The sequence below is a fragment of the Dufourea novaeangliae genome, unplaced genomic scaffold (assembly GCF_001272555.1).
Source record: "Dufourea novaeangliae isolate 0120121106 unplaced genomic scaffold, ASM127255v1 scaffold355, whole genome shotgun sequence".
In the NCBI taxonomy this organism is placed as follows: domain Eukaryota; kingdom Metazoa; phylum Arthropoda; class Insecta; order Hymenoptera; family Halictidae; genus Dufourea; species Dufourea novaeangliae.
The window spans coordinates 809,573-837,499 of record NW_015374251.1 but is presented as its reverse complement, the minus strand read 5'-3'; the positions used below and the strand labels follow the sequence as shown (position 1 = coordinate 837,499).

The 27,927-nt window shown below is 46.5% G+C and overlaps 1 protein-coding gene across 1 annotated transcript in view; it reads right to left on the bottom strand.

The window, feature by feature from the left end:
* LOC107192560 (fringe glycosyltransferase) overlaps positions 1–27,927 on the bottom strand; it is a 65,301-nt gene that overhangs the window by 30,464 nt on the left and 6,910 nt on the right. Inside the window, exons 4-5 of the mRNA XM_015581851.1 lie at positions 25,020–25,122; positions 2,151–2,310 (exon numbers count right to left, since the gene is read on the bottom strand). Of these exons, the coding sequence (XP_015437337.1) occupies positions 2,151–2,310; positions 25,020–25,122 (263 nt within the window). The remainder of the gene's footprint in view (positions 1–2,150; positions 2,311–25,019; positions 25,123–27,927) is intronic.

The window sequence follows — 27,927 nt, the reverse complement described above, 5'->3', positions numbered from 1 at the left end:
AACCTTAAAACAGTAGAAAAATTAGGCTTGGACAGAACCGACTCAGTTTGACTATCAAGTTTGAAAGAATATGTTTGCCTACGGTTAAGTTTTCCGATATTGCTATCGTAAATTGCGAATTTTCATAGACTTCCTTACTAATCAGTATCCGTACTCGAGGCTTTAGTGATCCGTAACGTTTCACGTTCAATTTATGACAAGTCTCACGCAGTAAAGCTCGAGTCGGGTATTAAAAGGTGGAGGAGACCCACGGCTCAAGTGGAAATGGAGCAGCAGCCAGCTCTCTGATGGATCTCGCAGAAAGTGGCCGTGATTTCCGTCGGAATGCAAGGGAATATCGCGAAATGGGAACACATTCACGGCGGAATGAGATTCGTCCGACTATTATTACGGTCTAGGTTGCTGCTTGGATTCGTTTAACGCCGAGATGAGGGCTTGACCCGACTGCTGATTCTTCGGAAATTACGGTGGAAATGGAGTCTCCGAAAATAATCAGACATTTTATTTAAACATGCTTACATTTTTTTTTCTTGTACTTTTCTTTGCATTCTTTCTCTTGTATTCTAATGGGAATTAACCGGTAAATAAATAAAAAAAATAAAAAATAAATATAATTGCCACTGTGTGGCAAAACAACGAAGGCAAACAACAAAGAGTACATGCTCGCGATACAAGATTATTACAACAACGAAAAAACTAAAAATCGCCGAACCAGAAGGTTCGTAATCTCGGTGCAAATCACGATGGACTTAAGTGGGTTACCAAGCACCGTGCACGCGTGTGTTATCGATAGGCCCAGGCTTCGTCGAGCTCTCGATCGACTTTCGATGGGGCGGGGTTGGGCACGGGGCGACCCGATACTGGTCCGACCGGATCGTAAGAAGCCTGAATGAAGAGGAGCAAGTCCTCGAGAACCACTGAAAAACATCTTCGGAGCACCGAGTCGACCCTCCTCTCTCCTTTATGCCGCGGCTCCACCGCGAACAATGTCCATTCACATCGAAACGGCCGACCGCCGCGAGCTGCCCCGAATCTGTTCCTCCCAATAAAACCGAAACAAAACCGCGAAAACCTCCGTGTCCCCGTCTTGGATCTCTCTTGCGCGTAAACCTTACGTAACCGGGATGGTATTACGAGCACTGGACACCGATTGATACCGAACGAGTCCTATCAGAAATGTCGTCCCATAAATACATTACGATTTCTTTATAGGTATGTAGGGGAAGTACTTATTCCTCGTTAATACGATATAAAGAACTTGTCTGACTATTATTACTATTTAAAATTACAGTTATAACTCTGAGACTGATAGGTCGAGTCATCGACGGAGCATTTCAATTTCTTCGAGCAATCGTGAGACGCGTGTCGCAGGGGCGGAACGAGGAAGCAGTAGAGAATGACAACGATGACCCCCAAAAATTCTTTGTCGCAGCGACAAGCGGATCAGAGCCGGTATTAATTTGTCCAAGCAGATGATAAATGCCTCGAGAAAGTTTTTTTATTATTTTTTCTTCGAGGGCAAACCGCCTGTGCCCCCTCGACTGGAAGCCCGCCCGGTCTGACAACGTTGATCCTTTTATTCCTCGTCTTCCTTACCTCTCTACCCCTCTTTTTCTCTCCGTCTCTACTGTTCGATGCTTTTTTTCGTAGCGAAGGAAAAAGGATTAATGGGCTTATAGCATGACACTGTCGACCGATATCCCCTGGTCGATCATATCGCGGAATCCGAATCGCATCGTGTATCTCGTAAGTCCGCTGGTAAGACAGGCCTTTTATCGATTTTTGATCGCGAGAGCCTCGACTTTGTACTTCTGACAGGACCACGAGACCCGTTCACCAATCTCCCAGCCCCCACCACCCCCTTCAGGTTTCTGCATTGTAATCCGGAGGATATTTCTGTCGGATGAACAAGATCTGTTCGCATTCGCGATCAACGTCATACTTTTATGATGATTTTCCACTAAATGTCACACGTACCCTTTGATGGACAGTGTCGTCAGATTTTTTTATAACATTCCCACAAACACAAGTGGAGTTTAAAAACAGCCAAAGTCGCAGTCTACAAACTAGCAAACAGACGGACGACGCGCGCGCAGACGAACATGTTTCCTTTATTTCGGAAGGAGGATTTCGTCGTATATAAAACTCACCGGTCTCTTGGACGGTTCCGGTCCCTGTCTGATGATCTCCAAAGGCGCGGGTATCGAGGGTCTGCCCAGGTACCAATCCTCCCGTGGATTGTAGTTGTCCAGTAGCTTCAGCAGGCGTGGCACGTTCACGTAATTATCGTCGTCGAAGTGGCAGAACCACCTGAAACCGGCAAGACAGGATCGGTTTAAATCCCCGGGGCGGCCTGTTTAACGTTTTCATACAAGATAGAAACATCTTGTACATCGGAGGGGAGGGGAAGGGGGTAGAATTAACTGGCTATCCAAGCGAGAGGAACGATTATCGTCGACCCTGTACAGAGAACACGCAGGCTACAATTACGTCTTCGATATACGATGCGGTTGATCGAAAAGATGTCCGGTTATCGATGTAGAGGGGGGTTTCGACAACGTAGAGAACCGTTTTCCACAGTATTATACCGCGGCGATACGATAAACGTAGCTCGAGCGATAATTCGCCGACATCTCTTCGATAATTGCCCGTTTCTTATTGCACACGGGTTAGAGAAGATAAGCAAACTCTCTCTCGATCTAATCAAAACGCTTCCCAGGATAAAAAATCGAGGCGCCTCTTATCGTACGGCGGCGTGGCCGCGACATGGAAACGCAATCGCAAAGGCGTTTCCAAGAAGGCCGATCCACCGGAGGGAGGGCGAGACTCGGCTGACAGGGAGCATAAACGGCTGTACGGAGAGGCCAGATAGGCGAAATAAAATCTCCCTAACGAACGATTCCGGCGTGCCATTAGCGCTACCGGGTGGCCAACGACGCTCGATACGTAGCCTGCTGCTGGCCATCGTTTAATACACCTGAATTCCAACTTAATGGCGTACGCTCGGTCACGGTGGCGAGGACTGAAACAACGCAAGGCGGATCGTATATACATATATCTTACGCCTTGAACCGGAACGATACCGCGCGACAATGGCCGACTTGTTTCTGTGGAACAATACGCGTTTCACTTATGCGAAAATGGTCTCGCGTGTAGTACACGGTTCCAGGTGAAACGAACTTTACGAGGGATTGAATTCACGACAAGTTTCTGTCGGATAATCAACCCATTTTCCCAATTCCGCGACTTGGAATTTAATATTTCCTCCACGATGTATAGTATCATAGACAACGAACTCTATCCCCCTTAAAATTCCTGCAACGTCGAATCCCCCCCCCCCCTTATATGCTCAAAATTGATCCATCGCGACGAATTCCCCGCGCGTCATACGCGTCCCGCACGTCGGAAAATCTTTCCTCCGGAGCAGAAAATTTCCGAATTCCTCGCAGCGCTGTATCACTACTCCCCCGCATCAATTTTCTCATCGACGCACATCTCCCACGCGACTCGGAGATGCCTCCACGTCCCATCATCGTCCACCACCTACTACATACACACCGTAGTACCCAGGGACTTCTATCGAAACGTAAAATACCGATATTACAACGGTATTTTCGGTTGTACCTTTGCCCTATAGAACCCTATATAAGCCCTACCCTTATAGAAATACAAAAAATACCGGTATAGCGTTGATGGCATAATACCGGTATCAAAATCATACCGGTTTAAGTCCCTGGTAGTACCTACTCCAATAGATTCGCGAAACGTGAGGAACGGCGGTGGCTGTGTCTCGGCTCCTCGTAGGCCCACGTGAATAAACCCTCATCCAGGGTGCGGAAATTCAAACGACAGCCGGCCGCCGTCGTTGCTCCTCTAATCTGCATACGTATTAAGCAGAGAAGAGAGACCTGGCAAACCAGGACACGCCATGAATCATTTATATGTACACTTGCGCGCTACGTAGGGGAGGGAAGAGGGCGATGAAACTAATTTGAAATTTCCCGCGGTGGAAAGTTCCGACGGGACTCGGTCACGGGAAAAATCTTTTGAAGGAAAAGTCTCTCGTTTCTCGACGGGAAATGATATTTATTAAGGGGACCCGATGTTGGTGTTGCTGTTTTAAAAAGTTCACCATCGTTCTACGGGGCGTGACGTATGTGTGTGTGTGCACCGGACGAAAAAGCGGTACCGCCGCGTGTAAAATCCGAGCACTCCTTGTACCTGCAATCTGCATATATATTAACCATGAACCTGCTCTCACCGCGGCGAGAACAGGGGACCCAGGGAGAAAATAAAGGCGCGAAGTCTCTTCCTTCATTTTTATGCCCGGCGAGATTGAGAGCCCCACCCCTTTCCACTCTTTTTTCTGTCGTGGTTTTAAGGTGCTCGTGTTAGGTGGGACGTCCTGTATATACCAGAATATTTATGTATATTTCAGATTTTGTAGAACGTTTGAATACCAGGAAAGATGGTCGATTATTTTAAAAACGAAATTACCCACAGGCTCCCCGATTGAGGATCATCTGCACCCCCGTAAAATTCCGAAAATCGGTCCAACGAACGGCTCGAATATTCCCGGGAGGAAGTGTGCACACCTCGGGCGTTGTTTGTCAAATAAAACGACCACGATAGAGACCGGCCGGCGAGTTTTCGAGGGGAGCGCACGCCGCGGCGAAATAATTGTCCGTAGTGGGAACGCGGCTCGTTAGGGGATACGGGTCATAACTAACCCGTCCAGGCACACGGCACGATCGTGGCACGGTCCGCACACGTGCAGCCCCGGGGGCCCCGCGGGGGAAATTATTGATTATTAAACTGGGGCCCCGGCGTGCGGTGGTAACTATCCTGAAACGCCATAACCCGAGAGAGGAACGGTGTGTTGTGCAGCTTTCGACGTGGTCGCGGCTGACTCGATTCTATCGCGAATCTCTCGTCAGAAAAATATGTATACCCGTTTTTTAAAACTGTGTGGCTCGAGAACGCAACCCCTCTTACTGGCCGAAAGATTCTCTCGAGAGTTTCGTCCTCCGAATTCGCGATTAATCCATTTTGTAACATCGAGTCACACATGCGATGACCATTTGAAACCGTATTTATTAAACATTCGTGTAATTCATTTTCTTTAACGATAAAACTTGTGAAATTTACAAATCTACAAATTTGTAAATTAAATAAGTTCTTCGATTTTATATTGTATTAAAACTCACGAGAGATCTGAACAAATTTGTTGTAACGTTTGAATCGTCGTTACAGGAATGTACTTAAATTTTTTAATTGGTTAATAGTTCTAGTGTTATGCCGAAGTAAAATACTGAAGAAAATGATTAATTTAGTATTGTAAGGCAAGGGGAAAGTAGTAGTGTCTAAAATCGTGGTCTTCGTCTGTGAACAGTTAACGAGACTAAATAATTCGTTTGCCAAGTGTCTGCTCATTTAACAAGAAATACACTAAATAAGATTTTTCAGTAATAGCGAACAAGAGTTGCAACCAACAGACGCGGTGGACCGCAGGGAACGAAGAATAATAAACGGCGAGGTTCGGCCCGATGCAATTTGGCTCCCTCTCTTTCGAGCCCTCGAACTCGCGTGTGCTTAATAGCCCCGGGAGGTCGTGCACTCTTGAACTCGGAATGATTATTGATCGAGACAGGCCGGGGTAAACACCTGGTAATTGCGTTATTACAAGCTCCGACTTTTTATTATCGGTAGTAATTGGAAATGATTTTCAATAATGGCCGTGTTGTTGGGCAAACTCGCGAGAAAATTTTCGAGAATCGGGACCGCCAATTACACATGAAACTCCGTTGAAAAAAAAAGAGAGTCAAAGGTTAATCGAACCCGTATTCGAAACACTTTACCCGCCTGTTGATTTCGTTCAAACTGGCCAACGAAGGATATTGCGAAAGTGATTTTGACTGGGTAAATCAATTTCCGAAAACACCGTCTCGAATGTCATCGCGTCTGTCCCTCGGAGCAACCGGAAGTGACGGGGAGGAGGAAGAAAGACTACGATCGATAGCTTAATTTTCAAAGGCTTTAAAAAAGGATTACGAGGAGGATTTGGAGGAAGTTAGGAACGACACACCAAGGGGGGAAGCCGTCGACAACCGAGATCACCTGCGTCACGATTCCCGTCGATAAACCGGCACTTCCGGTTCTCGCCAGAACGCACACCTGTATCGGATGACTAATCGGCTGCCGTTCGCAAGATGTTGCCTGTCTTCGACTCCCTTTTGCCTTTTTCCCTCCGTTCTAGGTTCAAGTGATACACTAATTGTCGCTCGAGATTCCTCGAGGCTTCTCTCGAGCATCCTTCTTGAATCCTCGAGATCTCTTTTGCTCGAGCGCAACGATCTTCGAAAATCGAGTACTGTATATAAATTCATCCTCGATGAATTTTGTCTGATATTCATTGGAACTGTTAAACAATACTTCGATTTTTAATTTAATTCGATTCTTACGAGCATGAACCCCATTTACAATCTATTAAAATAAACTCTGTAAGTGTTTTTTAAGTTACTCATCCTTCATATGTGATACAGCGAACTCTTACTGTACTTGTTTAGATTGTCTTGGTATTAATCTATGAAGCTTCAGAAATTCGATTCACAAAATTTTATAAAATATGTGACTCGTTTCGAACGTTTATGCATTTTACGTAACTATTTCAATATTAACACTTTTGTACACTAATAGAGACTTATCCCCGTGTATCCTTATCATCAGTCTTAATAAAAATGATATATTAAATAAATAAATATTTTCACGTCACCAACAATTACTTCTCGCCGTTAATCGTCGCGGACCAATGATTTCTTTTGCAGCCGTTTCGACACACAAACACTCTCGCTCGAAAATTAAACCGTTCGCGGCCGGTTGATGTTAACTCGATTTACGCTGTCGGCCAATTAACTGGCTAATTGCCGCGATCACGCGCCCGATATAATACGCTCTCGAAAGAACGTGTATGTATGTATCATTGTCCATGATACATACGGGATCACGTTCATCGACAACGATCCCGTTATCGTCACGGATGATCGAGGCTCCTTTTACAATGGATTCTTTGACTCTCGGAGGAAACCATTCCTCAGCATTTTATTCTCATAATAAACGTGTCCGCGTGTAGGAAGACATAAATTTTCTATTTTAATTCGAGAATAATACCGATTCACATAAACATCCACGGTCGACGTTTACAAGATGTCGAAGGATCCTCTAAAGAGAGCTTCGACCCGGTTTGTCGTTTGCGCAACGATCCACAGAGTCGTTTGAAAGCTCCGAACCAGGAAAAGGGGCGTATGGGATCGCTAGCCACCGATATAATCCAGCCTGGAACTATTCGAGACGGCTCGTTACCTTTACAAATCGAGCCCAGCGATCAGATTCTCGCGCCGGATGCGCGCAACAGGTGAAATTACACGTGGAGAGAAAATTGCCGATCCCTGGATCGTTCTCTATCCTCTTTCTCTCTTATTCGCCGCGGTTTACTCGCCTCTCGTTACCGTGCGCGCCGCGCGAAACTTTAAATCTAACCGCGGCACCGATTGCGGTTCTTCCTCTGCACGGTGGCTCAGAGGATCGACGATCGAGAGCCTTTTGCAGGGATGATTAGAGGCCGATACAGGGAACAGGATGAGCCTACGAAACTGACAGGTAAGGCGACTTACGAGATGATCTGTTTCGTGTTTTACGATAATGATTTTCGATGTACAGGGAGTCTTCGATCGGTGTTCGAAGACTTGTCGGCATTAAACATTGAATATTTCATAAATAATTATAACGTGTAATGCAAGTTACATTACAGACTCCTCTTGATTATCGTCTAGCTTGTCCTACACGATTATTGTCCAGGTATTATCCTCACCGCTGGAGAGGGGCATGGAACCTGTCAAGCACATACTTTTTTGACCCTTCGTATTTGATGCCGAAGCTCGTCCAGACACGAAAACAGAGTGAAAACTGCACGTAATCCTGTCCAGAAGGTAATTACAGATAACGGAGTAGGAGGAAGGGAGGGGGGGGTGCAATATAGAGTGGTGACCTCGTCTGGCAGCGTGTCTGGAGGCGCGGCCGCTTTAATTTTCTCCGCCGTCTATCCATTTATAATCTGGATTGGTGGCCGCACAAAAGCGATCGCCTTCTACACCAAAGGGTCGTGCTCCCGCCGGTCGACCGGCAGGCGCGAGGAATCACGATTTAATCCGTGGATCGTGATCAGGCCACGCCCGTTTTCGCGAGCGAGCGAGCGAGCGAACGAACGAGTGCGCGGCACACGTCAGCCCTGACCTTTTCTTCGATACACCCGGGCCCGCGAGATCGGGACGATAACTGTTCGCGCGTCTACAAACGGGCACTCCAGCGGCGAATATACGAGGCAACCGGCGTAATGTTTTCTCCCGATAACGATTCCTGTTCTTCGAGACCTCGAAACGGAGACAGATCGCGGTTCCGAACGCGTTTCATTGGCTCCTTTGCTCCGGATAAATGTTCTTGGGGTCTGAACGATATTCAGGAGATTTCCTGTCTATTTTGCTAGATTCCCTGGCAGAGTTGGACACAATTTCATTCGAAGAATATATTACGAAAAGCAGCAGTATTTAAGATCGTCGTCGTTGCCTTTAAACAATTATTGAGAATAAATTGTGTGGTCGAAATTACGTGTGAGAGAGAAGTGCCTCGCCTGGCAATATGTTTAGTGGCAATATAGTTAGAGTCCACTGTATCTATAATCGATACACCAAACTCCTATGTTTGAGGTACAGTAAAAGCTCCATGAGAGTTGGATAGTCGATCCGATTCACTACTCGAATTATCCACGCTTCGAATTTTCACGCTCTTACGTTTTCCTCGTGTGGTCTCAGGTTTCTCGAGCTACTGCGACAACAGGGAGTCACCGTCTATCGGACAATCCCCAGCTGGACAGAGGAAGTCGAGGTCGCCGCGTGTCGTGAGCAAACTGCGTGAAGAACGGGCTCGATGCATGAGCAACCCCCAGGCATGCGACCATGTGTACCGGTTCGCGATAACTTCTCCCACCCCCTCCACCCCCTTTCCTACGTTCGTACAGAAGGATGCGCTCCACGGCCGTGGGAAACCCCCCCGTTAACAACGCGTGTCAGTGGCTCTTTAAAAACCCAGTCGACGACGACGACCGGCTACGAAAGTCTCTCGGGTCACACGTGGCGCCCGACACGTGCTCGCCCCGCCCCGCCCACCCTCTCTGCCCCACGGTGCGTCTATCTTCGTAATGTCCAAACGCAAACAGGGGTGGAACCGTAAACGGGGTGCGCTGCTGTTGCAACTACTGCACCCGGTGGTACCGCCGCCTTTGTGGGAATTGTTCCCGGTTGGATTCCCATCGAAACGGCAGAGCCAGTCGGTGGTGCCCGACTTTTTTAGTCGGAGTCGTGTAGTAGAGCGAATAATGGCCGTGGATCGATCGATTTTTACAGGGGAGGTTACAGGGAGTGTGTCTATAAAGAAGAATTAAGGAACATCGAACACGAGTTGCGAATGTTTGGTTTCTAATGTATGTTTCGGTTCTGGAGCTCTATTGGAGTCTGCGGTACGGGGAAGGTGGAAATATCGGACGTGGATAATTCCACGCAACTTGGAACATAAGCTATTCTACACGTTAAGATTCTATTAAAGAAACATCGGAGCATAGGAAGTTCCGGTTACAGAGAATTCCACGCGAAAAATTCCGCGCGAATTCGAGGCTTGACGTTCGGACCCGTGAAAGTATCCGAGGCGTGTTACACGCCTTGTTCCGGTGATTCCGGCGAAAGAACGCGGGAACGAGTTTCACGGGAATCAATCGGTTGGCGCCGAATACGCTGGCTTTTTGCCCGAAAAACGATCCTTCGGAACTTTCACGATCTTTACGAGCACATTTAGCCCGGTTAATGCCACACGAATGTTCCGGTGAATCCGTGTACGGGGTAACGGCCGTTTTTTAGTTCCCTTAACGACGCTCGTGTAATGCCGCTCGAGGTGCGAAAAGAAACGACGGGCACACACCTGCTCCGATCGCTGTTTGATCCGTGCCAATTATCCATGGTGCTCTCGACAAGAAATACCGTGTACATATCGTGTAAACTCGTTTCTCGATTGCATTCTTTTAATGGAACAATGTAGCCGAAGTTTGACCGAACCGATTTATTCGTTTCATGGAAACGGTATTTTAAAATTACCATCCTCTCTCAGTTACTACTAGCAATTTCATACGCATATTTTCCACGCGTGAAATTATCTATTTACCGATCTTCCAGGCGTAAAACAACCTACGTACCGAACTTTGAACCTGAAATTCTATAACTCGAATTTCCACGTCCTGCGTTCTCGACAACTCGAACTTCCACAGTCTGAATTTTCTATAACTCGAATTTCCACGCGTCGACTACCAAAACGGCTCGACGCTCGAAGCGAAGCGTGGCTGAGCTTGTCCAACGAGCAACCAGCCGAGAAATTGACATCGAAACCGGTCGGTTCTAATGAGTGGTGGGTGTGTCCCCGTCGTTAATTACCGTGTAAACGGTCTAGCTGCTCGCGTGGCTGAAAACCGGGCCCCGGAAACTTGACCGAATTACACGTTTTCGACCCCAAATGATCGTCCATCTTGACCACGATCTTTTTCCAAGGTTTCTCTCTACCCCGTGTACGAAGTCGATCGACCGCGGAATTCGATCGTGCGTGAATAAACGATCCGCGGGTGCAAGAATTTTTGCGGGCAGCCGTACACAAGTCCCCTTTGGGACAGCTTTCGCAGGTGCGTCTATCGCGGTCGAGATCTTCGCCTTTATCCTGAGAACCTGCGTATAATACCGTCGGAATGTACTCAGGGTCCGATGTAAGTTATGAGTCGGCTGTAAGCCAACTATAAAGATGTTTCGCGAGTGTCTTTACGATTCCTTCGGATGCAAGTGAATTTTTATTCGATGCGCAGTATTCGGAGCAAAAGACACGCCTAAAAGTCTGCCATAAATGTGTACCCCAGTGAAGATTCAACGTACTTTCAGCTGGTACTTAATCCTGCGGTGTCGAGCAAAAATCAAGTCTGTTAAACACATACAGGTTGGTTCAGCTGACACGATCATCTCAAGTATTCGGGAATTATTGGTTGTGTGAGAAAATATTCTAAACAAAAGTTGCATGGTATCAAAAGGTACATGTAATTCAATGATACGTTTCATACTATGTTACATTTTTATGAAGATAGATCAGTCCCTGTGAGTTATTTAAATGGAATGCCCACTAGTTCGTCCCGAATTCCGATAAAGTATCAAAGACTGCATAAAAAAAAAAATAAAAATTCTTCACACAGCCAGAAATATACGAATAATTAAGATGGTCACGTTAGGTGAACAACCCTGTATATTAAGTCCTATTAAATGTATCGTAAATTCACATCCCCGATAAACATCTTCCTCCTGGAGCGTTCAAAGAGATTCGCCATAAAGCTTCCGATAAATTTCATGCCGTGGTCTCTTTCATAAATCGCCCGTGTAAAAAGATAACGTCCGGTCCGTATAATTCCTCCGTTGATCAATAATTCTCTGACGATCGAGTCTGGTTGGATCGATCATTAGTATCCATCCAGCGGCCCAGCACATAATTGACGAGCGTGAGCGGCGCCCCCCTCCAATGGAAATCGTAGATTCGAATTCGTAGATCGATTTATCATCGAATATATCGACGTATCGCCGTATACGCTCTCTCGGCCCTTAATGGTCCCCCTGATCGCTCGTGAAAGTCGCTTAATCGTTCCTCGAACGAGGCACACCGGCACAGAGGGTGGCTCGTTTCTCTCTCTCTCTCTCTCTCTCTCTCCCTCTCTCTCTCTCTCTCTCTCTCTCTCTCCCTCGAGGACGTTGTATTTAATTAAGCCTGTGCCATTTCGGAGTTTACGAGTCGCTCTCCGGGACGATCAAAGGACCCCGAAGTGTCGAAACTCGCAGCACGATCTCCCTCTGGACCCAGAAGAGCGCCCGATTCCTTCTTTTTTTCTCGTCCCCGGTGATCTTTAATTAAAGAACCGTCGCGCGTCTTAAATATTATATCGTGGCAGCACTTGCTCTTTCTTTCTCGCCCGTTCTTATCCGCTCTATTTCCCCCATTTAATTTATTCATCGAAAACCGACAACTTATCCGGTCCCGTGACCGATACAAGAACCGCGAACTTGTCCATCACGGACTCGGTTGAAACTTCTTCCTTCGCGAAACTTCTTGAATAGGTCGACACTTTGCTGGAGGGAAGATTTTTCGGTGTTTCCGAGTACACGACTTCGGGTGTTTTAGAAATATTCAGAAACTATGCATTTAACTTTTATTTAAGAAAGACATAGGTGCTACGTCAACTGCTCTCAGATTTTGTTTTTGAACAGATATACTACTAGGTCATCCGACATCACAGTGTTAAAAATTATGAAAATTATAAGAAAACTAATAAAAATTGTAGGAAACTTCTGTAACCAAGAAAAGAAGAAATATTAAGGGACTCCTAAATAGCTCCCGAAGAAGGTCACTCGCTTTAACCGAAAAGCAAAAATTCTTTATACCTTCAAAAATATTAATTTTTTCGACCCATGCTTATTAGGACTTCTTTCATATTATTTCTCCGAAGTATGAACCCTTTTTTTGTATCACCCTGTACACATATACGTATGCGTGAATACACGTTCGCGTAAAATGATCGCTGAGAGGGGTAAAAGCCCCTCCTGGTGGCCTGCCCGCGGTTAATTCCTGGCCAAGGTGCGCATAATTCCTCGCTCTGGCTGGTCGCACAATGCGAGCGCTACGCGGCGGTTCTACGCTGGTTACTGGTGTACCAGCTTCGGTTTAATTTATACACGACCGATACATAGGTGGCCACCACCGACGCCGCCACGTCTACGTATGCACCGTGGCGACGTTATTCTGCTGTCTGGGGTCAAGGACTGGGGGATGAAGAGCTTTATTAACCCTTTTTCTCTGACCATACGATTCTACCTTCAATCGTGGAAAGGTAAGTACGTATAGTGAACTTTTACCCAAAAAAGATGAACTCTTGCTGGATGACCAAGCTAGGTACCTCTTTCTTTGTTATTCGAAGCATTCCAATTTCATATAAGATTTATTTGCCATACAATACGAAATGGCAGAATACGATTCGATCAGTAAATTGGTCATGGTAGGACTATTACTTTGTTTCCACGTGCCGCGAGAAAAGTTACTCTCCAGAGGATAATTGAAACAAAACTGGACCGCTTCGAGGCCTCGTTAAGAAAACATCGTCGGGTACGATGTAGAAAAAAAGAGTACAAGTTCTTTGGTTGAATGCCTCTCAAAGATCGCCCGTGACATAAATCCAAGTCGAGCTTCCGTAGAGAGTAACCTAAAAGAAGGGGAGCACTCGAAAAGAGAAGGAAAAAGTTCAAGAGGAGACTAACATTTCTGAACTACTCTATAAACTTTCGAAAGACTCTCTCTGTAGGTGTGTAGGAAGCTCCAGACATATTGTCCGACTTCCGTTTCCTCGGAGCCATCGACTCTCGACGTCGACTTGGCCCGTAATAAAAAAAACAAACAGGGGATGTAAAATTGGCGTCGGTCTAGCTGGCTGGCATCGTGGACGAAGACTACAGTTTCTTTTCCAGATCGAGAGAAGATGGAAACAGAATATCGAACGGTCCTGGACGTCGAACTTCTGGACACTTGATACACACACAGAACGAGGCCGAAGGAGAGTCGTACACGCGTCGACCGCAACGGATTTTCTTTCCTCGAGCCCGAAGGATATTTTGTTACGCGGATACCATTGCGCCCCCCCCCCCGCCCCGATTGGGACACGTTTTATTCGTTCGCCAGTTTTCTTCTTGTTTCTTTTCTTTTTAAGATCGAGCAAGGGAACGCCCTTCGAGGGAACGGGTCCAGAGCAGACGCCACGAAAGTTTCATTTTCTTGGGAGAACCAATTGTCCACCATGGAACCTTGGAGTTACCGCGCCTTCGAGTTTACAGGTGTTCGATTCCAGACAAGCATTTATGAATATAGTTCGTTTGTTACCGATAAATAGTACGATGTGATTTTCTAATGAGAATTCTGATATTTATAATGTTTCTTTCACCCTCATACAGACATTAATTTATGAAATATTTAATGTTCAGTGCCGAGGACTCTTCGAACACTTATCGAACATCTACCTGCATGTCAGACCTACTCCTATACCTCGTCGGTGGTTAGACTGAAATCATAGACTCGACGAACTACATCCACGTTGGTATTCGATTCGAACCCCAAACTATCGACACGGCTCCAAGATATCGCGACGCCTCGAGTGGAGAAGACGTCTTCTTCTCGCGCGAACGCTCGCTTCGAAGGCAATTTCTGTTATCAATGTAATATTCTGCACCGAGAGGCCCCGGAAATGGCTCGTTGACTCTCGCCGCGCCGCTCATTGCTACATCCGGCACGATGCTGGCCGGTATACAATATAACTTGATACACTCGAAAGTGGAACAAAAGAGTTCCACGGAACGTTTCAGGGGACGTGTCTGATACTTGCACCTACACATACAATCTGACAAATCGTGCAACACCTTTTTTTTCTCAGTATAATGTAATACTGAATTTTTATTCGATTCGAAGTTCTGGCTCGACGAGGCTCTGAAGTTCGAAAGCTGAATAAATATGGAGGTTCCACCACGGCTACTGGAACTTCAGGGACTCGAAATGGTCGGCTCGCGAGCACCAAGAGGAACGAATTAATGTACCTGATTCGGAGAAACGAAATCCAATCTCGCGAATTCATCGAGCGGTGCACGTTCCCCCACCCCACCGACCACTCGGACGATTCTGAATGGAATCATTCATGCGGGGACACGTATACGCTGTCCCCCCTGAGATACGCCGGCTGGGTAAAAAAGTCTTCCGAGTATCCGGCGAGGCGCACCAATCGGAAGATACCACTCCACCTTATCGAGGGGATTCGAGGAACTTTTTGTCCGTGGCTTGGTGCCAGAACAGGATTCTGTTTTTTTATCCACTCTTCCACCGAGATTGACAAATATCGCGAGGGAAACACTCATCTCGTACGATGACTTTTTAATAATTCATATTGTTACTGAGACCAGGTCTGCAGCAGATCTTTCGATAAAAATTAAGAGCTGCTGGATGCACATACATACAAGGTCTTAGAATTAATCGAAGATAAGATTCCAACTCCCAGATGTATATCTATTTTAAATCATTTGATTGGCGAAACTCTCGCGGTACCACGGATGAATTTTCTACCAGAGAATGAATTATTCGATTGCCCCTGACATAGCACCTGGAGCATTTCGACCAGCAAGAAGACCAGAAACGCGAATCGAACCGTAACTCTTTTCATATTCTACAAGCAGAACCGACACGGCGAGGCTGCGTTCGCAACAAACTTTCCGAGAGGGTCTCGGAGCCCCAGGTTTCCCGAACTGCTGGAATTATTCAGGGGAAAAGAATGCTTTACAACTTCACGCTCGGAATGCCTTCCAGTTTCTAGAGAGGGATAGAGAGAGAATGAGAGACGAGGACCAATTTATTCAACCTATTTTCTCGGTCCAGGAAGCAGTTGGAAAATGCAGAAGAGTTAGCCGGGGAGAGCTGCTAAACGAGCGCCGTAGTTTCGATCCGCTTTAGCAGCTAAACCCAGTAGTAGATACACCAACGACCACCACCCGGCTATTAACCATGCACAGACCATAAACCGGCAGCTATTCGTCCCTGATAGCGCCGCGATTTGTTTATGGAGCACTCGGGGGATTTCGCAAAACGTTGCGACACGCTCCGCGAAACAGATCGCGAGCTACGATCATTTTAGCTCCGTGGAGAGGACGTTTTTTTTGAAAAAAAGACACACAGGAATGCCGGCCAGTCACCTGGATCAATGCAACGGAAAACTTGTGCAGCCGGTGCAAAAATTACTTCCACGCTCGAGTCTCTTACCATAAATCTGTAATTTCCATCTACCATAATCTCGTATAAAAGTCGACTCAGAAAAGTCCTGACGACCGTTGTATTTCTGACGTTATTTCCACGAGCAAATATTTCTACAGCCATAGAATTTTATCGTCCATTGATCTTGGGCAATCTACATATTTCCACGACCTCAAAATTCCCTTGACAACCGATTTCCACGACGTCCAATTTCCCTTGATAACCGATTTCCACGACCACCAAGTTCCAAAGGGCCAAAAAATTCGAACGAAGACCAATGTCCATCCTGGCACACAACGAGTCGTCCCGACGTGGCCCGCACAACCAGCGCATTCCTATGGGCCATTACCATTTCAGCGACACGTATCGAGTCGAAAGGCTGGTCGCGTGCAGGACAAGAACAAAAGACGAGGGGGGACTGCTGGCGAGGAGCCAGCCAAAGCGGGGGACAACGATCGCGTTGTCCCAGCTCGTTTTATTTCCCGCCCCGTGCTACGACTCTTTCTCTCTCTTGGGGGGAAATAATATTCTTCTCGACGCGGCACAGATTCCGGGAACGACCGCGAGACCACCGAATTCGTATCACGTAGAGACACCGTACCCGCGGCGCGATACACCTGCCGCGCGCACACACCGTTGGAGGACACGTACGTTTCTCGAGGGGACGGGAGGATTACACATCAGGACCCCGCGGACGACTCGTACACCGAATGTTTCACGTTCACCTGGGCCCTGATCGAGGGGATTACGGGACCCTTCGACGGGGATTAAGGAAATCGGTATCGACGTGGACATTCCGAGATTCCAGACACGAATGCGAAGGGACGATTCACTTGAGCTCTCTCGAAGATCTCTGGTATCACCTGTGTGTGTTATGTGCCGCGTCTTCTAGCATTTGGGGATCTGCTTGAGTGGTACTTGGGAGATAAAATTATTTTAAAAGGATGTACCCTACTTGCTTATTGTTTTCGGTTTACTTTCGGTTACTTTCGGAAAGTTCAATGAACGATCCTGAATTGTACTTGGTTCATTTCTCTGTGACTCGGAAGAGAACTACAGTAAATCTTCGGTGAGTGCTCGAAGGCTCCACGACACTGAACATTGAATATTTCATAAATAAATACCATTGGTTTCAGAATTCCGAGCTCTATGACTACGCTAGACCTGTTTATAAACGTCAGCACTTAGGGACCTCTCTTTGTCAAGAGCCTTCGATCACTCATCCTGGTCTTGATTAGCTCGAAATACAATGGTACGCAACTGAAGGGTAGATACAATAGAGGGAACTTCGGATTCATCGAAAAATATATACTTTCGTGAGAAAAATAGTACCAGCCACGAAAAGTTGTTCCACGCGATGCGTGGTACCAGATTCAAGCGTTCAGCACCACGATCGAACGTTTAATCGATTTGACCCGTGTCGTCGTATACCACCCAATTGATTTAGATGACGCTGCTTCGTTGGACCGTGAGCCTCGCTGTTCAGTCGAATCGATCGTTGCGTAACCGTATCAAAACTACCAGTGACGCAAACTGCCAGTCAGTGTCTCCCAACTATACTTCTAACTCTAATTAAGTAGAAATTGATAAACGAACAAATTTTCTACAAATTTTATGGATCCCCTTCGATCAGGTCACTAACAGTATTCCCAACATCTTCATTGAAAGCATGAATTTTTCCATTGTTAATAGTACCTTGATATGACTTTTTTTTAGAGACCAAAAATTCATTTTTGACCGTTAGAGCTGGTAAACTTTGATTCTGGACCACTGTGCGACGCGTCCTCTCGATCAAATAGACTCTCCGTATCGAGATTCCCGCGACTATCCTGTCTGAATTCAATAGGCTCATCATCTCGGCGCAGAATCGGCGATTCGCAAAAGCGAGCGAGAGGAGCAGATGAAGAAAAAAAAACAAAGAAGAAAAGAAAAAAGCGCGGGTATATATAAATCGAGGGGAGAGGAGCTCGCGTGAGGTTGATCTTTGTGAACGGTGGAAAAAGGAGCAACCTACGGCTGGGTGGAGGGGGGAGAGACCCGCACTCCGATGAAAAAGAAGCGGCCGCTGGAACAAGAGGGTACACACACGGGGCGAACCAGGCAGTGTAGGTAGGGAGGACGCATTGAAACGCGTCATTCGATCACGAAGCCGGTATCAGGTGCAAACCAGTTTCGGTGCATACGGGAGGAGTGCACGCAGGGACCGATGCGGCGTGCATTGGGGCCTGATCTGCAAATGGCGACAAGGAGGTCTACGTTTCTCGAACAAGTGCTCTTCTAACGGCCACCGTGCCCGAATCGGTACCAGACGACGCCTGGAGTCTCTATGACCTTAAGGGGTCATGCTAATTCAGGAGGCCGAAAAAAGAACGTTCTTTGGGAATTTTTTTTCTCGAAAACTATAATACCTTTTTCTAATTAAAAATGTGAACGTCCTTCGGATCCTCTTTAGCATCCACCATTTTTTTTTTCTGGTGACCCGTTCGCGAATTTGTGGCATTTTTCCCTCGAATTAACGAGCGTGTAGGTACTTGGTGACCACGAATCTGTTAACGAGCTTAATTAACGGAGCTTCGAAGTGTACAGGGCATCGCCAGGAGGCGCTCCAAGGATGACGAGACTTCGACGGAGAGGACTGAGGGCCAGGGGAAAACAGTGGTCCCTTAAATGCTTATTACACCCCCTGCCCCTATACGCGTCCCCATATGTATAATAGTAAGTCACGCGAGTTTCGTGTCCAGGAGCGGAGCAGGTTTTTTGCCGGGGTTCTACGTAATTGCGCCGGGCCCAGGATATCCTGAAGGATAATCGTCGAGTAGTCTCGAGTGGAACGTGGCTGGGACTCGCGCTATGCGTTCGGTTGTTTGCGAAACGGGATTATTTCCTTCGATTCCGTGGATCGAGGTGGAAAGAATTTTTCTCGAACGATCATTCTAGTGTCTCGTGTAGAAATAGTTCGAGGCTGCTGGTTGGTCCCGCGATCATCTATCGGATCAATGGGAATTCTTTTGTGATCGAGGATTCGCAAACATCAACACGACGATTCGAACATCGTAGAATCAGTCGGAGCTTTCGTAGAATCGATCGAACCGACGACAAGGATGGTTCGATTTACAAAAATCATAATAGTTCAGGTACGAAAAAAATAGACGGAACTTCCCCGTCCGTTATCGCCTAACCGCGCCCAAAACTGTGAGAGGCGAGTGTTCAAAGAGGAGAATGTAATCCTCCTCTCTCCAGTTTTACTATGATCGACCGCGAACATTTGCCGTGCGATAGGCGAGATTTACAGACGAGCCACGCGATCCGTGCGCGCGTTATACGTATTTGAACGAGGCGATACGGCCTATCGTTGAGCAAACAGCGCGTCTAGTTGCACGACCGGACCGCCCGCGATAAGACGGCCTGAAATGCTCCGGCGTTCGTCATCCTCGCTCGATCCCTTTCACCAGCTCGGAGTGTGTATGTATGCCAGGAGAGATACATACAACTTCCACCTATAAATCATCGGTATCGTCGTTGCCGATCGAAAGAAACATCAGCGAACAATGGACAAACGGCAGCAGCCTTGCGCCCTCGAAATTTGTCCGATCGGACCAAGCTTCCATGTACAGACCAGGGACTTTAACCGAAACGTAAAATACCGGTATTATCGGATGTACCTTCGCCCTATATAACCCTATGTAAGCCCTACACTTATCATAACCGGTATCAAAATCATACCGGTTTTTGAATGCCTGGAATTTATTTAATCCTGATTTTCATGAAGATCTTGAAGATACGAAAAGTGAATGACGATGTCATCAAAAAGGATTCCTTCATTTATCTACCGTTATTTAAATGAAACTTACACGTTACCAAATTTTCTATTGCTTCGGTTAAATAATCGTATGAACTGATAAATTTTGATTCCGAACCAATGTGCAACGGCGAGATCAATGAGTGGCCAGTTTTCGTCGATCGAAAAACGAATCGATCCTTTCCAACGACCTGTCCACAGATGAAACGAGGTCTCGACTCGAAACGACGTCGCAATGATGGTTTCGATCACGAGCCCAGTCGAAGCCGGTTAAATCGATACAAGATACACAGATATATTTAACACGATTTCGTTTCTGATCGCGTACACACGCGCTCGCGTCGCGTGTTTGCTCATCGATTCCGGTCACGCGACAGCCGCGCCGATTGCCACGCGTAAAAACGGCTTTATGCGCGCGGAATGACCGACAAACCCGTGGAAGAATGCACCGTAGGAGGGGAATTAAGAATCGTTGTGAGACTCGTGTGTCACGAATATGCGTACGTCCATTCCAATTTGTCCCTTTGGTATTATACTCGGGGTCAAACATCGAACAGATGCGCTGCAGATCGAGCCACGTTCCTATGTGATGTTTGTTTAAAATTCGTTATTATTTGGCAACGAAATTTTATTTACTGGGGGCCACTTGAGTGGCTCAACGGTACCGAGTAATCGTGGACGATACAGTATCGATACTTCGAGTACCGATACTTTTCAATTCAAATATCAATTCTTTTCCATTCAAATATTTATATTTTGTATCGATACCTAATGTGACGATATATGTCAGTATGGATACTTAACCCACAAACATCGAAACATCGATACAATCGCTACAATTTGCCGTAACGTAACAGGTCGTAAAGAAAACGGACCAATCGTCGAGCCATAAAGTTTCCGCATGGGCGATTTCTCTTCCACGCTGTTACCGGAGAATCTACTTCCGTAAATACTGTAGGGTGTGAGATGCGTGTGTTTAGTTTTAGATCGAGCGAGTGTGGTGCGAATGAAGAGTGTTTATACCGTGTGACAGTTTCTACGAATGAGAGTGCGTGCTAGAGAAGATGGAATGAAAGGAACTGCGTCGAACCTCGTGATCGAAAATCGACACGAGGCGAGAATGTGTGAATGCGTGTGTGAACCTATGACCGAGTGTGACCATGTATGAAAGGGAATATAAGAGAGAAGTCAGTCAGAGCGAGTGTGTCTTAAGAGCTAGACTGTTGCAAGCGTGTCCTAACGAATTCTTTATACACATTTTAGAATAAACCTTTTATTTCTACCAAATACAACCACCACTTAATTTTATTCCCACAATACATGATTTATTTTCCTTTTTTGGATTTTATTACTTCTAATTTGATTGCAAGTATCGATACCGATAGTATCGACATTTTATTCCCGATATACATACACGTGTACCGATACTCTGGAGATATCAATACCAAATATTGATACAATTCAAGTCTATTGCTATCACTGGTACCAAAAATTCGTTAGACAATGGAGTTCAATTGCTCCGTTTCTAAGCCATCGTCTTGCCTCCCCCCAAGTAACGAAACACGTGCTTTCGATGGCCCTTCTCCACCCCCGGGCCTCTTCCTCGGATTGGCGGTTGCACGTGCACAAGGGGAATCCTTTTGTCCGCCTTCAGAAAAGTCCGATAATGCGAGACGTGGCCAGACGAGACGAGCAAAAGTAACCCCCCACCGAAGAGGACGACGAAGGGGAAGCAAACTCTGGTGGTGGTGCGTCGTGAGGATCAGGACACCGTCGGGGATTAACGCGAAGGGTGAAGAGGGAGGAAATAGAAAAAGAGAGAGAAAGAGAGGACCAGCTGGCCCCGGGAGGAGACGATTCAATCTCCTTTCTCTGCCCTTTCGTTTCGCCTCAAAACCATCCGAGACCCGTTGGACCGAAGGGGAGACGACGAGAGTGTGTCTCGAATGTCGCATGCGGGCTACGTTCTCTTCCTCGGCCCTCTTTTCGCCTCCATTTCGGATCCTCTTCCTCTTGTATCCCTAAACCCTTCCTCTCTTCCTCCTCCGAGCCTCGCTGCTCTCTCTTCTTACGACCGTTTCGTTTTCTTTCTTTTTTCCCCTTTGTCTTTCACCCCTCCGCGATCGTGTCGAGAGCAACTTGTTCCGGGGGAGCATGATTTATCCGAGCGAGAACAGTTTTATGCGATTTCGGACGGGTTGTCGGAAACTGATTCTTACCGAGACCACTGGCTTCTTACTCACATCCCGAAATTGCGAACGTACTGCACTGTTATGTTAAAATAAGAATATTCTCTTTTGTGGCGACACGAGTACGTGTCAGGAAACGCGAATGAAATTAAAAAAAAAGAGGGGAAATTGTCCCCGAAAGGGAGGAAGTCGAATATAGCTCAATGATCCATGACATCGAGAGGACGATCGACCAGAAGAATTTCCGGTAAAGTTCCCTGCTCGCCGACCAGTACGGAAGCCAACCGACGCTTTTTCCCATAACAATCTCTCGTCTCTTGTCTCGCCACTTAAGCTATTTACTCCAGGGTGTACGGTGAAACACGTGAACCAAAACGGTGGACGATGTAACCGCGATAAATGCAGGGATCAAAGAGCAACTGTACACGGGATCCACCGCGGGCCCCCGGTTGGTAAACAAGCTGTAATGGCGGACGGTTAATCCGACTACGGAAAAGACCACCGCATCCGGCGATGATCGAGCCCCTTGGACCGATACGGATACATATTTCTTCCGTCGGTGAAATTGTAATTGGGCCCGAGATGTAAAAGGAAGAAGAAAAGGAACTGTCCCGGAACCGAAGGCATCGTGTTTCGATGGCTCGCGATTTTACGGATGAGGGAACCGCCAGACGAGGAACGAATACACTCCGATTTTCGGGGAACACGCATAATTTCTCGATCTTCTTCGCAATGGTATTTCCTGTCACTGTATTCCGTTATTAACACATTATGATCGCAGTAAGATAATGTTGAAATTGAAAATGAACCCCCTTGAAGATGGAATTCTTTCTGTTTTTCTAACAAGTTTTATAACCGAATCGCTTATTTCAGAAACCCCATAACTGATGACTACATGTCAGTGTAAACGCAGCTTGAGAAAAACAGTCGGTTCGAGAGAAGGAAAGAGAATGGCAACGCGATAATTGATCCGCGACGGTCCATTAGAGCGTGTTTTTCTAGGCGTCGTTCGAGCAGCGGAGAAAGAATATTTTTCGAGGCACGATCGGGGGAGAGAAAGGCCTGTCCAAACACCGAGATTTTTCGTCCAGACGCCGGCAATAATATCTCATTTGCAAACAAGTAGGAGCAAGAGACTCGGCGAAGGGGAAGCGGATTTAGTCCTTCGTGTATACTCGAGAGGGCTGGGGGGGTTGGAAGCCAAGTGGTCCACTAGAACCAATTTAGGGATACTCGAGAGCACACCGTCTTGGGTTTTCACTCGAGGACGTGGATTCCACGAGTGAAATGTAAACAGGAACAAAGTGGTCTTTGAAATGGCCCGTAGACGAAGTTGTATAACAGTTGCACGAACAATTGCAAAGGCAGATCATGTCTAATTAAGGTGTAGATAATATTTACTGTAAAATAGATTTACTGTAATTCTAATATCTCTTACTCAACCCCATAGACTTCTACATTCTGTACTGGCAGTGGCAGATCCAGGTAGTAGTCTACTTTGCCTTGACAATTCAGAATGTTTAAAGATCTTTAAATTCCCCTATATTTTAGAGCAAGGTCTTAGCAAAGATCATCTTGCCATAAATATTACAATGGTTACAGGCATCTGGGTACAATTATTTACAATAATCAAGGCTAATTATTCGAAACGTGAGCGTAAAAGAACCGACCAAGGAAATAAACAGAAAGAAGTCTCCCCTATTCATCTAGCACCATCAAACAGCATCAACTCTATTTCCAGAAAATCAACCAGTGTCTGTGGGACACGTGGCGGCGCGAGAATCCAGCGGGAAAAACCGGCACGAAAAAATAAATTCCACGGTGTCTGTCGAGGCGCATTAGCCGGGACATGAAACGTGGACCGCCTGAAAAGCAAACAATTAGCGGAGATATGAATCTTCCTTTCCCCTGTCCCCGAGACTCTCTTCCCAAGCCCCGATATTATATGTATGTAGAAAGAAGCGTTTAATAACCGACGGCCGATAATGGGCCCCCGTGGTCTCCTCCCCCGTGTGCACTTAATCCGACAGACACATCGGCGTTCCTTCCTCTGAACATTCATCGTTCACCCTATTCCTAACGGACGTGCGTACGAACGGAAGGTTGAAATCGATGGACCCGATTCGATATCGAGAGTATTATCGACGCACCGTTCGGTCAGGTGGAAGACCGGTATCGTGGCATTCGAAAAGAAGACCAACAGAAAGAACAACAGGTTCGACGTGTGCTCTTGATAAACTTGTTCCGTTGCACAGTGGTCCAGAATGAAAATTTAGCAGCTACGAATAATGATAAAAAGAAAAGCAAACATTCCTTTTATCTCTCAGAAAACTAACTTATCATTGACCTTCCGTATCATCAATAACAGAAAATAAAATTCTATAAAAATTCCGACTTTCATGATAAATTCTCCGAGGACCATTCCAGAGGGGAACCCCCTAGTTGTGGGAATAGCGCCGTTGCTCCTGTCGCACTCATCGAGGAATCGAGAAATTAAACGATTTCCGGAGCTGCTTGATCTAGCTTCGAGACACATACACACCACTACCATTCTAATCCAAGGAATTCTAATTGAAAAAAACGATCTTTACTTTTTTGGTCATAGGAGAGCGAGACGTCCCACTAACCAGTCCGTTAATTGGGAATAGCGACGGTTAATCAGCCCGCACACTTTGATCCCGGTCGGCGACTACTACGCAACAGGTTGAAACGAACTCGTGATTTCCTTTCGTCGACATTCTCGCTGGGACGACCGCTCCATTCCCGGCGAAATTTATATTTCCGGCGTTTTGGGTACGCTTCGACGATCGAGACGATCGTACGATTTCTAATTGGATTTCTATCTACCCTCGTACAAACCGACAAAAATATCGGTATTTGGTAATATATCGGTTTCGGTATAGCTTTGATGACATAATACCGGTATCAAAATCATACCAATTTAAGTCACTGAGTCCAATACGCTATAAATGCATAAAATTCGCAGTTCAATGTCACCAACGACCCCGTTTTAATTACATCGAAACGATCGTGGTGACACGGATCACCCAAAGAGAATTCCACAAAATTGTACTCACTTCCGGCCGCTGTCGAGGAACCTGTCGAACTCGACCGACATTTTGCAGCAAAGGGCCCGCCTGTTATGCGAGGAAGAGCACTTGGTGTTGATCATGTGGCCGTCTGAAAGCAAAGAACGTGGACGATCAGAAAGGGGGGTCTATAGAGATAGGTGGAGTGGGCGTGCAATTAATTAAGAGGTTAATAATCGTCCTCCTGGGTCGTCGCTACAGAGGCTCTAATTAATTCGGCTCGATGCCTCCCGCTCCTTCAGGAGCCCCGACGATGTTTCGAGCGAGAGGCGTATGTAGACACACCACCCAGGCCCGATCATCGTGATACACCGTGTTGTACCTGTGTCCCGAAGCAGCACTCCCACGATACGCTGTTGCCCGGTTGCCCAACGCGCTTCAATTACGCCCGCGAACAATAACCGACAATTAATCGTTCGAACAGCCAATAATCATACAGGTTGCTCGATAAACCTTGCAAAGGATGACGAAGGCAGGTAATAATCCGAGGGATACCAGAGACATCCTGGATCATATTTTCGTTTAACCCCTAGATCACTGAACGATCTTAAAAATTACAGCTTGAAATTCACAGTTCTCAGAAATCGACAGTGTATACCGTAAGTGTCTACCCCGAGAAAAATAATATCTTTCCACAATACATTTTCTTTCAGTCAATGATTGGTGATAATGTTAGTCACAGGATAGTTTAGTGATCTAAGGTTAAGTCAATTCCTCTTTCTATCCAACATTGCAACTTCATTGACGAACGAATTGTTCGGTAGGATCGGTCAGAACCTCCGGACGATAATTATCGAACCGACACATCAGCAGATTAAACACTTTAATAACGAGCCACCAGAAGGCCAGGCATCGGTATATATAATTATTATTCGATCTCCGTCGAAGGCAGCTGCGGAACGTTCGGCGAAAGCTTCGACAGTGACAACTGTGGGGGAATGAAGTGTTCACCGTGCGTATAATACGAGATAATCGAACAAGTAAAGAGCGCCAAGGTTTGAACCACGTACAAAAGAACGTGGAGAGAGAGAGAGAGAGAGAGAGAGAGAGAGAGAGAGAGAGAGACGGACACGTTCCTACAAAGGTATATGGGTGGACGACAAACGAAGGGTGGATTATGCCAGGCAGGTAGAAAACGGTCGAGAAGGTGGAGGTGCAAACCGGTGCAAAGCGCGTGGTGAGGTCAAATGTCGGACGGTGCCCGAGGGCTCGCGTGCTCATCCCCTCCTACTTCGTCCTTCCGTACCATTATCCTCCCTGTTTGGCTCGAGTCCACCCACGCTCCACGGCCACGGGAAGCTAACTGATGCGTCGCTCGTGTTACGACGGGAAATACAAAATGGTCACCGGGAGGGATACTCGTCGAACGAGCCCGAAAAGTTATTGTGCTGTTATCGTCGTTAAACGTCTCCGCTCTTCGCCGTTACCGTTGGACAATAGCGAACGAAAGGATGTAGAACAGGGGTCGGCAAACTACGACCCCCACCTCTTTTTGTAGGGCCTGCGAACTAAGAATAGATATTACAATTTCAAATTTTTTAAAATTCAAAGTACGCGATATAACGGGTGCTTAGGTGTAACGCTCTTAATGGCTAAAATATTTACTATTTGGCCCTTTACAATAAAAATTTGCCGACCCCTGCTACTTCCTAAACTAACTTCAGGACCGACAAAAAATTTAGTTACCATATCGAGAGGTCTCTTCCTCAAAGAAATTCGCCTGACTTACATTCTCACTTTCTATTCTGATTTTCATATTCATCGAAACTGTAACATTCTCACAGCGTAGGTCAACGACACGGACCGGATTAGGTACAGAAAAGTGTATTCGGTTCTTCCAACGTTCATCCTTGAGATGCAAAATCCGCGCGCGGATTTCACCGTGCGCCTTTTCTCTCGTCGGCCAGTCCGCCTTCCTCCGCCCTCATCCTTCGTCATTTGCATCCGTGCCGGAGGGTGTACTGTTAGTATGCACCGCCGCGATGCCAGGAGCACGCCTTGACGATAATATTGCCGTTGAGAATCCTCCGTCCGTTGCCATTTATTGCGATGGATATTCCGTCGGCGTGCTGCCCCAGCCTCTCGCATGACTCGACGCCCGAGATAGACGGGGTACCACGAATTTAAGAGAGAAACGGACCACTTCCGTTCCTGTGTACGCCGTTGCAGAATGGTCGCAGGGAATACCAATACCCAAACCAGATTTTGCTATCGAGCAAATTCACGACGATTCTACGAAACAATATCCACCAGGTGGCTGTTTACCGAATAGCTTGACGCTCTAACAGATAGATTGCATGCAGCGAGATCGAGTCAATCCAATTACGCTCGAGGAGATCCGATTGATCGAACGACATCCAGGCTCTCCAAATAACGACACGTCCGGCCGCCGCGGCTTTCGAAATCGCACTCGGTCTCCACCATTAAAATACTCCTGTGGTAATTACTGTGGGACAGAGACGGGCAAATTCATTACATAGATAAAGTAAGAGTGATCGAATAAAAAATTAAAAATAAAGTATTTTGTCGCTTTTTAATGATCGTAAGCAGCGGTGCTTGGATCCTCTTGGATCTCTAATACTTCCGACTCTTTAATCGTTATTTTCGAAAGCAATCATTCAAAACGATCTGCTCTTTTATACGACTTGATACGAACAACTTCTACCAACTCTGCGCGGTGGTACTGTCCAATGCGAAACAGGCATGTTTTCGGCGACCGTTAAGGATCACCCGTACACACATCGAGGACGACGAAACTTTTGAAATGATTGACGAGCTTGACTTTGTTTCACGGAAACGAGGAGGAGGAGGAGGAGGACGATGCGTCGGCTCCTACACGCACGCGCTCGTTTCGCCAGCAATTATCGCATAAACGAGGGCAACCATTAAGTTCTCG